Source organism: Numenius arquata, chromosome 15 (genome assembly GCF_964106895.1).
Source record: "Numenius arquata chromosome 15, bNumArq3.hap1.1, whole genome shotgun sequence".
NCBI classification, from domain to species: Eukaryota; Metazoa; Chordata; class Aves; order Charadriiformes; family Scolopacidae; genus Numenius; species Numenius arquata.
In genome coordinates this window covers 1,272,833-1,287,160 of record NC_133590.1, presented here as the reverse complement: position 1 = coordinate 1,287,160, position 14,328 = coordinate 1,272,833, and the positions used below count along the sequence as shown (strand labels likewise).

Here is a 14,328-nt window from a genome sequence, read left to right as displayed (position 1 = left end):
GTGTGACCTAATTCTCTTTCCCTAAACATGCTTTATGCTATAGTGTTTTATTGTACAGACTGAGTGTTTTTCCATAGTGCTTGATTTAGTGCAAGAATGAGTGCAGACAGAAGCAGAAGTAATGTTGCACAGTCAGCTGTAACTTTTGCACTCCCTAACTTTTGAGTGCTTTACTTTGGTCTGCTTACACTTAAAATCGATTTTGGTGGGCAAAATAACTTTTACTGAAACAACTGTATTGGTAAAAATCACAGTATTGGTAGAGGTACTCTAATGTAACATTCCTCTTTTCACATAAAAATGATGATAACAGCATAATTCATCTTTGTATCTCCTGCCTCCTGGAGAGAGTTAACTACAGACTACTGTCTGTATCCTTTTTTTTGTATCAGTCAGAGACCTGAAGAACTCAGTATATTGAATTTACAAAGAAGAACCCTAAGTAGCTTCAGGAGGAAGCAGAGCTGAGTTACCAGAGGACCATTTAGTCTAGCAGTGAAAAGGCAGAGTCAACATGACAGCAATCTGAAGTCAGATTAAGATTAGAAATTAGGCATTCATTTTTAACAGATTACTGCAAGAGATGGTGGATGTCTAGATACCCTCACACCAGGTCTAGATGTCTGTGTGAAGGGTGGACTCTATTCCAAAGTGATCGAGTTCAAAGCAATGGATAATTGGGGAAATGTAATGACTTGTAATTAGGGTCAGACTACATAATCTAGTGATTCTGATTTTAAAGAGTTCTATGAAACCTTATTGTTCTCTGGATGCAATTTATACAATATTTTTAAAATGGAAATTTAACCATCCATTTTCTAGCCTGGGGGCAAGAAGATATTTCTTGGCATCCATTACTTGCACTTCAAGCTTTTAAAAGTACTCTTCTTCAACTCCATGTCTCACAGCGCACCTGAGGGGATGCACAAATAGCCTGTCTGTGCATGTAATGTTGTTACAGAATCACATGGGGTTGGAAGGGACCTCTGGAGATCATCTAGTCCAACCCCCTGCCCAAGCAGGTCCACCCAGAGCAGGTCGCACAGGAATGTGTCCAGGGGGGTTTTGAATGTCTCCGGAGAAGGAGACTCCACCACCTCTCTGGGCAGCCTCTTCCAGTGCTCTGCCACCCTCACAAGAAAGAAGTTCCTTCTCATGTTTAGGTGAAACTTCTTATATTCAAGTTTGTGCCCATTTCCTCTTGTCCTGTCCCTGGGCACCACTGAAAAAAGACTGGCCCCATCCTCTTGACACCCACCCTTTAAGTATTTATAAGCATTGATCAGATCCCCCCTCAATCTTCTCCAGACTAAAAAGTACCAAGTCCCTCAGCCTCTCCTCGTAAGGGAGATGCTCCAGACCCCTAATCATCTTTGTAGCCCTCTGCTGTACCGTCTCCAGCAGTTCCCTGTCCTTCTTGAACTGGGGAGCCCAGCACTGGACCCAGTACTCCAGATGGGGCCTCACCAGGGCAGAGTAGAGGGGGAGGATGACCTCTCTCGACCTGCGGGCCACACTCTTCGTGATGCACCCCAGGATGCCATTGGCCTTCTTGGCCACAAGGGCACATTGTTGGCTCATGGTCATCCTATTGTCCACCAGGACTCCCAGGTCTTTCTCCTCAGAGCTGCTCTCCAGCAGGTCAGCCCCCAACCTGTACTGGTGCAGGGGGTTATTTCTTTCCAGGTGCAGCACCCTACACTTGCCTTTATTGAAGTACATCAGGTTTCTCTCTGCCCAACTCTCTGGCCTGTCCAGGTCTCGCTGTATGGCAGCACAGCCCTCTGGCCTGTCAACAACCCCTCCCAGTTTTGTATCATCAGCAAACTTGCTGAGGGTACACTCCATCCCCTCATCCAGGTCACTGTTGAATATATTGAAGAGGACTGGACCCAGTACTGACCCCTGGGGGATGCCACTTGTTACAGACCTCCAACTAGATTCTGTGCCCCTAATAACAACCCTCTGAGCTCTGTCTTTCAGCCAGTTTTCAATCCACCTCACTGTCCATTCCTCTAATCCACGCTTCCTAAGCTTACCTATGAGGATGCTGTGGGAGACTGTGTCAAAAGCCTTGCTGAAGTCAAGGTAGACAACATCCATTGCCCTCCCCTCATCTATCCATCCAGTCATGGCATCATAGAAGACTATCAGGTTAGTCAGACATGACTTCCCCTTGCTGAATCTGTGTTGACTACTTCTGATAGCTTTCTTTTCCTCCATATGCTTTGAGATGACGCGCAGAATGAGTTGTTCTATCATCTTTCCAGGGATGGAGGTGAGGCTGACCAGCCTGTAGTTTCCCGGGTCCTCCTTCTTGCCCTTTTTGAAGACTGGGATGACATTGGCTTTCCTCCAGTCCTCAGGCACCTCTCCTGTTCTCCAGGACCTTTTGAAGATTATGGAGAGCAGCTCAACAATGCCAGCTCCCTCAGCACTCGCGGGTGCATCCCATCAGGACCCATGGACTTGTGGGTATCCAGTTCACTTAACTGCTCCTTACCTTGGTCTTCCTCTACCAAGGGAAAGGCTTCCTTTGTCCAGATTTTCTCTGATTCTTCCAAATTCTGTGGCTCCCAAGGGCTAGCCTAAGCAGTAAAGACTGAAGCAAAGAAAGCATTTAGCAACTCCACCTTCTCTGCATCCTCTGTCACCATGGCACCCGTCTCATTCAACAGTGGGCCCACGTTTTCTTTAGTTGTCCTTTTGCCTCCAATATAGTTGAAAAAACCCTTCTTGTTAACTTTGACATCCCTTGCCAATTTTAATTCCAAGGAGGCCTTGGCTTTCCTCGTTTCGTCCCTACATACTCTAATGACATTCATAAGAATCTTCCCAAGTGGTCAGTCCCTTCTTCCACTCAGTGTAAACTTCCTTCTTCCACTTGAGCTTTTTCAGAAGCTCCCAGCTCAACCATGCAGGTCTCCTGCTTCCCTTGCCTGTTTTCTTGCTCTTCGGGATGCACCAATCCTGAACTTGGAGAAAGCGATGTTTGAATATCGACCAGCTCTCATGAGCCCCCCTACCTTCCAGAGCCTTATCCCATAGGATTTCTCCTAGCAGTTTCTTGAAAAGGTCAAAGTTAGCCCTTCTGAAATCCAAGGTTTCAGTCCTACTTCTTGGTTTGCACCTACTGCCCACGATCCTGAACTCTATCTTTCCATGGTTGCTGCAAACAAGGTTTCCCCCAACCTTAATGTCCTCCACCAGTCCCTCTCTGTTTGTCAGCACTAGGTCCAGTAGTGCTTCTCTCCTTGTTGGTTCCTCCGCCAGCTGAGTTAAGAAGTTATCATCAGTACACTGGAGGAACCTTCTGGACTGTAGATGCTTGGCTGTGTAGCCTTTCCAGCAGATATCAGGGTGGTTGAAGTCCCCATGAGAACCAAAGCCTGCGATTGCAAGGCTACTTTGAGCTGATTGTAAAAGGCTTTATCAACTTCCTCATCCTGATCAGGTGGCCTGTAATAAACACCCAATACAGTGTCCTTCATACTGGCCCGCCCCTTAATCCTCACCCAAATCCTCACTTGTTGCTAAAGTGCGTTCACTGTTCTGTAGTTCTGTCCTTTCTCACAGCACTTAGCATTGGAAACAAACAGAGTCCTGGAGATCATCGTTTGTTGGGTTAAAATAGATGAAGCCAAAGCTGTCTGACCAGAGTGTATTCAGGCATTACTCTCTCACTGATATTCTCGTTCAAAAATTTTGTTTACATAATGTTTTTAAAAAAGCTTAAATACTTTAACACTTCATTCTGAACTTTGAACGTTCAGTCAGAATGAAAAGACCATTCTGCACATTTAAGCTAGTAAAAAGCAAGCTTTTTTCTAATTGACAAGTGGCTGAATATGAGCCGGCAGTGTGCCCAGGTGGCCAAGAAAGCCAATGGCATCCTGGCTTGTATTAGAAATAGTGTGACCAGCAGAAGTAGGGAGGTGATTGTCCCCCTGTACTCAGCACTGGTGAGGCCACACCTGGAGTATTGTGTCCGGTTTTGGGCACCTCAATCCAAGAGAGATATCGAGGTGCTGGAGCAAGTGCAGAGGAGGGCAACGAAGCTGGTGATGGGCTTGGAGAATAAATCATACGAAGAACGATTGAGGGAGCTGGGACTGTTTAGTATGAGGAAGAGGAGGCTGAGGGGAGACCTCATCACTCCCTACAACTACTTGAAAGGACACTGTAGAGAGGTTGGTGCTGGTCTCTTCTCACAAGCAAGTAGTGGTAGAACAAGAGGGAATGGCTTCAAGCTGCAACAGGGTAGGTTTAGACTGGACATTAGGAAACAATTCTTCACGGAAGGAGTGGTCAGACACTGGAAGAGGCTGCCCAGGGAGGGGGTTGAGTCACCATCCCTGGATGTGTTTAAGAGCCGTTTAGATGTGGTGCTGGGGGATACGGTGTAGGGGAGAACTTTGTAGAGTGGGGTTGATGGTTGGACTCAATGATCCCAAGGGTCTTTTGCAACCTGAATGATTCTATGATTCTTTTGCCTTAGTTTGATCCACTGGACTGGTAACAATATCAGATCCTGCACTTCTGTTGCCCAAACATCACCAAATTTTGTTCCATTAGTGAGCTGGGTATCCAATTTCATTCCCCAATGAAACTCAATTCTGTCTTTGACTGTGGGCCCAAGCAGTGACACTGCTTGCGGCAGCACAAACGCTGTAGTGCACCAATGTAACGAAAAAACAGATAGTGAAGAGGCAAAGACACTGCATGTTTTTAAGTGCAATATAAGAGGTAGGTTGGTGGTATCAGAGAAGGTACCTCCGATCCACATCTTGAGCAACAGTAAATGAAAAGAAAAGCAAAATAAACCAGGTATCTGAGGTAGTTTAAGATAACGACCTACGCTAACTTCATAAAATTGCAACATACTATGCTAGTTTATATTCATCGTGGTAATTCTTATGAATAGCCACAGCTAAATACATATATGACTTGAAATTTCCTTGCAATGTGTTATATAATGAAACATCCTTTTCACACATTCATGGATTTATTTTTTTCCTTCACTAATCCTCAGTGAATTTCCAATTCAAGTCATCTTTAGTGAAACTCTGGATATGGTGACTGGGTGTTATATATTTTGATTTTTTTCCTCCAGTTCAATTTAGAGTCTTCATGTTAGAATTTTTCAGTGCTGTGTTTAATTTTTCTCCAGCATTTTTGTTAAGCTTTTGCTGCATTGTAATGCACTAAAGAAATACAGGTGATAATTTAAACAACTTGTTATGAATTGCACATTCACAATATTTTTTTTCCTGCTCTTTCCATAGGACGTTACCCAAAACTAGTGTTTCACTTTGAACTCAAGAGAAACATCTTGTATTTCATACTGGAGACGTATGTGCCATCAATCCTACTGGTTGTGCTCTCCTGGGTATCGTTTTGGATAAGCCAGTCATCAGTTCCAGCCAGAATCTGCATAGGTAAGAAGCCGATAAAACAGAATAAAACAAACCAAGGGTTGGATCAATAAGGTGCTTTCTTTATTGCTCGTACATGGCATCCATTTCCAAAAGTTACAAACACTTCTGAGTTCTATGGAATTACTTTTCTGGTTTGCCATCTGCAGTACATCATGCAGATTCGCTGTAAAGCCTGGCTATTCCTTAACTAAGAAAGTGTCTTTGGGAGATACAGGAGACCTGGAGGCAGGGGAGGCTGCTGAAAGCAAAGGAAAAAACTCAGTCATTTTGGAAATAATTTCAACATATTCCAATGCATGGCATGCACAGACAGAATTGTGAGGCTTTTGTGAGGTCTAATGATACGTACTAATTAACATGTGAATAATAAGAGACTTATAAGAGATTAAATATAATTAATTTCAAATAAAGGATATTCTGAAAGGGAAAGAATTCAAATTTATTCTGATCAGACTGCAGTTGGGGTGGGAAAACCACTCCTATAGAGAAGAAAGAAAGATTTCACATCAAATGGAGCTAGTCGGCAACTGCACTGAGCAAAATGATATCTGAATGTTTTAAAGGCAGCATTTGCATGGTATTGCAATAATAACGTGTTAATCATAAATATACATTCTAAGACACCAAAATCTATCTCATTTTAGCTTCCAGTCTTCTCATCTTTACAAATGTTTTTCATGAGTGTTTTTAAGCATTTAACTTCCGAATCACAAGTTCATTTGGAAGTCTTCTCTCCAAAATGTGGCACATTAAATGCAGTGGCGTTCTAGGAGTTCACAGGGCTGGGGAGAGCTGGCCTGTAGCAGGGCCTTTGCAGTAGCAGCCCTCATTGCTATCTGTTTTATCAGAACATAGATTTTTTGCATTCCACAGGTGTTACCACAGTCCTTACTATGACAACACTGATGATGGGAGCCAGGACTTCTCTCCCAAATGCTAATTGCTTTATAAAGGCAATTGATGTGTACCTCGGTATCTGCTTCAGTTTCATCTTTGGAGCACTGTTAGAGTATGCTGTGGCTCATTTCTGCACTCTGCATCGACTCAGTTCAAAGGAACTTCCAAAGGTATTTTAATTCTTTGATTATTGTCCTACAGACTGCAGTTATACCTGCTAGAAAATAAATTATCTTAGCACTAATGGTAAATGTATTTAAGGAAGTTTCTATTTTAGAATAAGGACAGTGAAAACAATAACCTCAAGAAAAAGAAAAATTATTTGTATACCTGGTGCTTTTTGGAAGAGATCAAAGAAACTGAAACACCCTTCCATAGTGATTCTCTCTTTTGGCATGGACTTATGGCCATTTATCAAACTATGTGCTAGATGTATCACAAAAATCATAGGCACTTGCCTCCCCAGCAATGGCATACGCTTACTTGTGGTTCAAAAATTTGATTGAGGTTGGTGACTTGATCTTATTGCAATACAGCAAAAAAACCCCTCAAAAACAAAAAAAGATTTTATCACATTCTCTTTATGAAACCTTCTGCACATGCATGGCACGTGCATGGTCAGTTTACCAGCAGACAGCTTCACTCATTAGGTGTATCAGATCCCTATAGCCTTCCACTTACACCTTCTTTTTCAACAGCTGCAGCTGAAGCTCAGACTGGGATTCACTTTCTGTTCTTCATCGTTATTATAGCAGCACTTTTTGCTGCTCTAATGAGCTTCTCAGAACTCTGAAATATGTTGAAAAATACTTAAAATAAAAAGGGGTCACTTCATCCCAGGCATTTTTTCAGTCTGGTGGTTGTCATCTTGCTGAAATAATCAGGATAGTTTCGTGAAGACGTTTTGTCACGTCTTCCATCTCCAGTGTTTAGCACTGCTTTCATAAGCAGTGAGAAAGAAATCACAAGGAAGTTGGAAGCTGATTGTCTGGCAGCTTTTCACTACAGAAGTGTATCTAATATGCATGATAGAAAAGAAAATTTTAAGCAGCTTATGAAATTTCTGGACAAATAGAAAAGTGAGAGTAACAGAAAAAAAAGCAGCAAGAAGTTTGGTTGAGTGCTGTAGGGCTAAACCGCCAGAAAAAGAAAGATTATTAACTATTTAAGCTAAGCTAGAATGGAGCATCGCAAATGCCTAAGTAAAGCTCCTTGGTAGGCTCAAGAAACAGGATATTGAGTTCAAGTGGAGAAGCTTAAAACAATGAAGATCAGCCCAGATGTGTTTTTCTATGCCTAGATAGTACAACAATTAATCTGGGATTTTGGCTGTTTGCATGAGAGAGAAGTTCTGTATGTGCACAGGAGTGTGTTCAAAGCTGTCATTAGATCTGGGTGTGTGAAGAAGGGCTGAAAAACGGACACAAAGCTGAGCCACCCAGTGGATTTTAAAAGACAACATCTAATGTGGGAGTGTCTGCAAATGGCCAAACACTCGTTTTGAATGAGGATTTGAGTGGAAAGCCTGAAAGTAGTTTTTCTTGGCAAGGTAGCATCAGTGACAATTCCCTCTGAGCATATCCATCTTGTGAAGTAAGTGGTTGTCGTTTTGCTCATCGAGCAGAAAAAAAAAAAAGGCTTATTGGAGGTTTGGGTAAGAAAATAAAGTGTTTCAGTGCTTGGGTGATTCAGCGTCTTTTGATCTGTGAAGGGCACTTACGACTGCCCTTGCGTTCGCCTGTCTGTGTCAGATTCCCTTTCGTCTGGGGCACACGTACAGTGCTTGCAGATGGGGCAGACGTGGGAACTCAAGGACTTGAAATACGTGGAGTAAGTGGAGGAACAGCCCTAAAATGAAGAAGGAAGAAAGACTTAAGTTACAGTTTTGTGGTAGACATAATGGCTAAAGGGATGGTCTGTCACTTCAGGAGTGTTCCTGCTGTGCATCAGGAGTGAGCAAGCCAGTCCAGCTCACTTCTTGCCCACACAAACATCTAAGGGAAGGGGCAGTTGGTTGGTCCTAGATCAACTCGGGACTCTGTAGAATAAGGGAAATGCCTGTCATGTCCTTCTCCTACTGTAGCCAAGGACAAGCACCACTTACTGGAGCAGGGTGCCGTGGAGAGCACACCTGACTTGTATTTCTCATTTCTCATTGTAAAACCCAAAACATCGCAAGGACAGAAGTAGCAGCTAAAATCTCATGTCACTGTCTAGCAGGTACTCAACAAATTTCTGTGTGAGTATCGTCACTTGTAAATGTGTTCTCCTCATTACCATATTCTCTTGTGGACACAAGTTAATTAGAAATCTCACTTCCCAGTTTGTTATTCCCATTTGAGAGCTGATATAAAATTTGCACTCATAATTATGTAAATAAATGTAGGAGGTGAATTGAAAATGTAACCCTCTGCCTTGTATAGAAAGTAGTTGTACTGGCTTGCTTTCTGGTTTGCTCTTTAAAGCAGTTGGTCAATGGCGTATCATGTTCTTTTGAAGCCTTTGGGGTCTCCAGTTTAGAATATAAACTGGTGAAAGAGCTCCTCATATCCACACTCTTGTTTCACATCACGTGAAACAGGACCCACAGAGACAGCTTTAAAGCGAAGGCCAAAAGCAGAGGAACCACCTGCTGGAAGGAGGGTCAGGCAGAGCGTGCCATTCACGTCAACTGCATAACGGACTGCCTAAACGGAGAGGTTTCCTCGCCAAAATCCTCAGTTTCTTCTCTTTTATACAAAGGTGTGAATTGTGCTTTTCTGTAAAACAGAAATTCTCCTTGGCCTTCATCTGTCTTTCACCTAAACTGCTCCCCTTAGGTCAGAATGGAGGGAAGTTTGAAAACTGAAAATAAGGTTACAAGGGCAGTGCTCAGTGTCTGTTGCATTTCTGTGCAAGCATCATGTCTTTCTGAACACTGCATAAGCTCCAGGTCTGCAACACTCTATGTTGAAATACTTTTAATCTTGATCATCTTTATGATTCGATGGAAAAGACAACTTTTCTCAAATCTGTTGGCTGTTAGATGTCAGCAAACACTTCCGTTAGTACAAACAGCAGCCGCAATAGCAGGTGCCATATACAGAGCTTTCCAGGTGACGTACGGTACCTTTCCCGGGCGCTGCCAGTTTTGTATCCAAAGAGAGCCCTTAGTGCCAGCTGCCATTTTCTTACTGACAGCTGAAATCCAGAGAAAACACAGCGTGACATTTAAAATTAAAGCCACAGGTGAACACTTGCAACACATTTTTTTAATATAATGTAAACCAGCTTAATCTTTCATCACATGCAATTCTCCATAGCGAGTTGGAAAAGCCCCTTGACAGTTCCAGTTTATAAGATTGTAGTTCTTTATAAACTAGCAGTTGTATTCTCCTCTGGACTAGCTTTCTCCTTTCCAAGGAATGCGACACAGCACTTCTGCTGCAAACTCCTTTCTGTTCCCAGAGCCCTGCCTTGTAACGCTGCAAACAGAATCAAGTACGTATGCATCATGTAGGGTATTTTCTGCTGAAGTAATAACTGCCTCCTGGGAAGCAGCGAGGAGTTAAGAACAGCCTAATAAAGCATCAGCCTCCTGCGAATTGTTCACATACGGTTGCGTGAAAAGAAAAACAGCACGTACGCAATGTCCTTTCATGCTCTGCAGTAAAACTAATTCTGTACAACTTCTAGCTGGCCCTACCTGAGAGACAAATAGACTCTTACACTGAATAATGCCCCAAATCTTGCCAGTTTTGAAGTACAGATGTTGTTTTGCTCTTTTTTCCCTTTCTAAAAAATGAGCAGTGGTAAGAAAGTCAGGACTATTCTGACAGGTTTCTTTATTTTATTAACTTTTGAAGCACGGAGTGCATTCATTAAGCTGCCACTCTGGTGCCTTGTTTCAAGCGGCAGGCGCTGCTGGCAAAGGCTCCTCTGCTGTCCCCAGCGATCCCCTCAGCTGCCGCAACTGTTTGAAGCAGAAGAGCAAGGTATTTATAACAGAGTTATGCCCCAAGTAAAACTCCAGGTTTGAGGTTTAGTACTACCCTGGGGATTGTCTAAGGTTCAGATTGGAATTTTATAGATTGATCCTCTTAGTGCTTTATCGGCGGATTCTTATCCTGGCCTTGGGTTTCAAAATTCTCACGTAGCTGCGGGAGGCCAGGCGGAGGATGAGCAAGGTTCTGTAGTCAGTGTATTTTTAGGATGACACGTCGTGTTGAGCTACGTTTATCTCTCTCAAATAAAATATACTGGATTTTTTTTTTTGGCAAATTGAAAATGAAAAGCAGTAATAATCCCTTTTTCTAGCTCCATCTGTTCTGCTTCACTGATTCACAGCAGTCTGAGGACATTGTCCAGACTCCACTTTAATTTTCAAGGACATTACTAATTTTAGAGGAAGAAAGGCTCAAGAACCGTGCCATCTACAAGTACCCTGGGCAGAAGAGCAATTCTGCACTGGCATGGAGATCACTCAGGTGGCTTAATGAGCTTTCTTTGACTTTAATAGCTGGGATAATTCTAAATGAGGCTACCCATGGGGCTGTACATCTTAAATTTTCTAAAGTTTACCCTTGTCTAATCTATTTCTCCTCATGATGCAAATGGGAAAAGCGAATGCGTCAGAGGAAAGAGATTCTGCATTCTACATTTCACAAATACATTTTTAGCTTTTTCTTGCTTATATGCCACTCACTGATTTGGAAGGTAATGAAATCATAAGGAGGAAATTATATGTACACCTGCTTGAATTAAAATGACCCCTCCTTCAACTGTACAAATTTAGGTTTAGTTTAGATACAAAGCTGGAGCCAATCTTTGTAGCTTGGATCTGCTGATGTCTCTGCAATACCCCAAACCAAATGAAATACCCCAGAACTTTCAAGGAAGTTTGTGTTTAGAGCTGAAGCCGCAACTGACGTCTAATCCTGTGTCCTCTGAGTCAGTAACAGAGAACCCACTGACTTCAAAGGGTGAAGATTTCATACATGAACTTCATGGCTTCGAGCCATTCTAATCAAAGAAAGAAAACCCACCAGAAGGCTTATACAACATTCTCCAAAGAGCTGTCTTGATGCAGTGAAACACATAAAAATGCGTTTAACCTTAGCATAACTTTGAACTTAAAGCATGGGTTTCAGGTCTTGAAAGAAAGTAGTATGAGCTATTTAGTATTTATTTACTTGTGGGGCTTGTCCCTCTTTATGACCCTCTTTTTTTTTTTTATGCTTTTTTTTACTTACTTGTTTGTTTGGTTTTTTTTGTTTTGTTTTTTTGTTTTTTTCTGTTTGTTTAAAGTAATTTGATTTTCATCACAAAGCACCAGGAATAGAGTAACCAGTTGCACAGTAGGAAAGTGTCTTGTATTCTGGGGTGCTTGATTTGGGGTGCAACCAGCTTGACTAGCTGGTCTGGCAGCTCCCCCACCTTCTCCATCTCCAGACTGGAGCTTTGCTTTACCCACTTTCTAGATACTAACCTTTGCCAGGATTTTTCCGAGCAGAAGACAACTTATTGTTGTGCATTTCGTGGATTTGCTGCTGTCTTAAGTAAACCTTAGTGGGCCATATTTGAACAAATTCAGCTTTGCTTGACAGCCTTATGAAAGCTTTTGCGGTAAGATGGTGTTTAAGTCAGTGTTTTTCCTGTAAATGGAAATTTTGAAAGCTGAAAGGAGCTGTCTGGTGCATGTAGGTCCTCACCCTTGAAATCAAGGAGCGAGATACAGGAGGAGTGGTGAGAAAAATCCTATTATTTGCTGCAGCTCTAAAGTAAATAGGCAATGAAAAGTGCACTTAAGTACCTGTGGTTTTGTTTCCTATCAGGATGAGGATGAAGAGGCTGAAGAAGAGAGGAGTGGAGTCCTGGCAGCAGTCGCTAACAGTTGGAGTGCCCCTGACAATGTGAACGAGATCAACTCAAACAAGAGCAGCAAAACCAGCATCGACGGAAAAAAGGAGAAAAGTAAATACAGTGGGTGTAGTTCACCAATGTCAATAATGAAAAGACTTTTCTGTATCTTTGATTGCTTCCATGTTAAAAATCCTTACCACATAGACAACTATGCCAGATTTTCTTTCCCATTATCATTCATCATAATTAATGTATTTTATTGGGTATATTATTTGTATTTCTAAATGTTTTAATGTGTGAAATTGGTTTAAAGTTTAGAAAGTGGATATGGGAGGGGAAGCTGTAGAATAATGAAGAAGTTGGATAAAGAGATATGAGAGGACATACCATCTTTTCAAGCATTTCTACAAAGTTTCTTGTTAATTCACTTTTCCGCTGTTAAATGGCTGTCATCCAAAACTGAACTTTCCTATTAGCATGCATGTCCTATATGAAACTATTTATCAAAGGCCGATGAGTCCTTTAAAAATATTTTAATGGTCAACTTTGTAAAAGAAGTGTTATATTAAACTAGTTTCTAAACTGCATTAAATACATTTAAAAATAAAAACAATGAAGTGTTGTTTTCCTGCTATGCTTTCAGTATTCAGTTCCTCCTAGCATTGTTAATAATGCATAAATTTTCCCGATTATATAAGAAAATGTGTAATTGCAGATTCAAGTGATTTTGCTTCATAGCAAGAAACAGCTTTGAAGGCATGGGCTACCAACATAAACCAAACAATATATTCTTCTTTCTAAGGTCACAAATATATGTTGAGATTCTTTAGAGTCTTTAGATAAATGTCCCATAGGCATCACTGTACTTTTCTGAGTAAGTGTGGGGCAGAATATAAAAATGGACTGGAGGCACAAAGATCCAGAGAGGTGTTTTTCCCAAGTTAGGATATACTTAGGTGTTGGCCAATCCTTAATGAAATATAGCAATTTATCCTGACATTTATACTCTGTACTCTTCTTAGTCACAACTGCCTGGGTAACTATTATGCAGAGGAAAAAATTGATATGCTTAATTTTCAGTTTACCAAATTCCATTAAAAATTTCAGGTAAAGAAAAAGTTTCCTTCTTGAATTGAAAAGAAAACCCTGGGTATGCAATAACTCTTGATGAAAAGAGGGTAAGTTAAAACTATGATAGAGATACTATACAGATAAAACTATGACCCACATGAGAGAATGGTTACGCTTGATGAAAAAACGTAACAGTCTTTCTGAGTGATTACGTCACTGACAAATATTATAAAAGTTATTGACATGGCAACCTGTTTCTTATACTGCACTCTGGAGGTTTAGAAGCACTTAGACCTCTTTCCTGACCGTACCTCTCTCCTGCATGTGTGGGTTGCATATATATGTATAGAAGTGTATATGTGCTTTTATAGACTGTGTACATCGACATTTATGATGATCCCCCACACTGCACACATAGGAATGAATCAAAAAGCCCCCCTGATATTGGGACTCCTTGATACACCTCTGTACCAGTGTGCTGCCTGTGAAGGACACCATTCCATGGGAAGAAGGAAAGTGCAAAATACCACTGTGGGTTAGATTTGCCCCTGCTCAGAACTAAATCCATAAAAATCATTGCACACTGGTAGACAAGTACTAGGTCAGTAAAATCCCCTCAGTATTTTTATTTTCTAAACAGGTTGTGCACTGAAAGCTTGTTTCTCTACTGCTACCTCTAATGCCTTTTGCAAGGCTTATTGAGGCAACGTGACTTCAAGAACAGTCTAGTGGCTTTTGGTACCTCGTGGCTCTTCTGACATTCATATGAAAGCAGATGCATTCAAGAAATCAAACCGAAGCTGCCTGTGTAAAGGACAAGACAAACAAAAATATATATTTTTTTTTTATTTAACATTCTGCTGTTGCAGATTTGACCTTAAACCCTTTATTCAGGAACAGATTTGATGGCATTTTTTATTAGAAATGAGGTGAGGAACTGGATTCTGAGGTTTCTTTCCATTTCTTACTCCCGTAAAGTTCGCAGAAGGCATATGGTAAAGCTCTGTACTTAGTTTCTTAAATTTGAAGTTTACATTAATCCCAAGTCTTTTCAGATAGTTATCCACACATTGCAGGTTAC

At 41.5% G+C, this 14,328-nt stretch overlaps 1 protein-coding gene across 1 annotated transcript in view; it reads left to right on the top strand.

Annotated features, from left to right (window-relative positions):
• The window catches only part of LOC141472080 (gamma-aminobutyric acid receptor subunit pi-like), a 48,394-nt gene extending 35,934 nt beyond the window's left edge, over positions 1-12,460 (top strand). Inside the window, exons 7-9 of the mRNA XM_074158873.1 lie at positions 5,286-5,438; positions 6,312-6,505; positions 12,149-12,460. Of these exons, the coding sequence (XP_074014974.1) occupies positions 5,286-5,438; positions 6,312-6,505; positions 12,149-12,460 (659 nt within the window). The remainder of the gene's footprint in view (positions 1-5,285; positions 5,439-6,311; positions 6,506-12,148) is intronic.
• Positions 12,461-14,328: the final 1,868 nt, after the last annotated feature.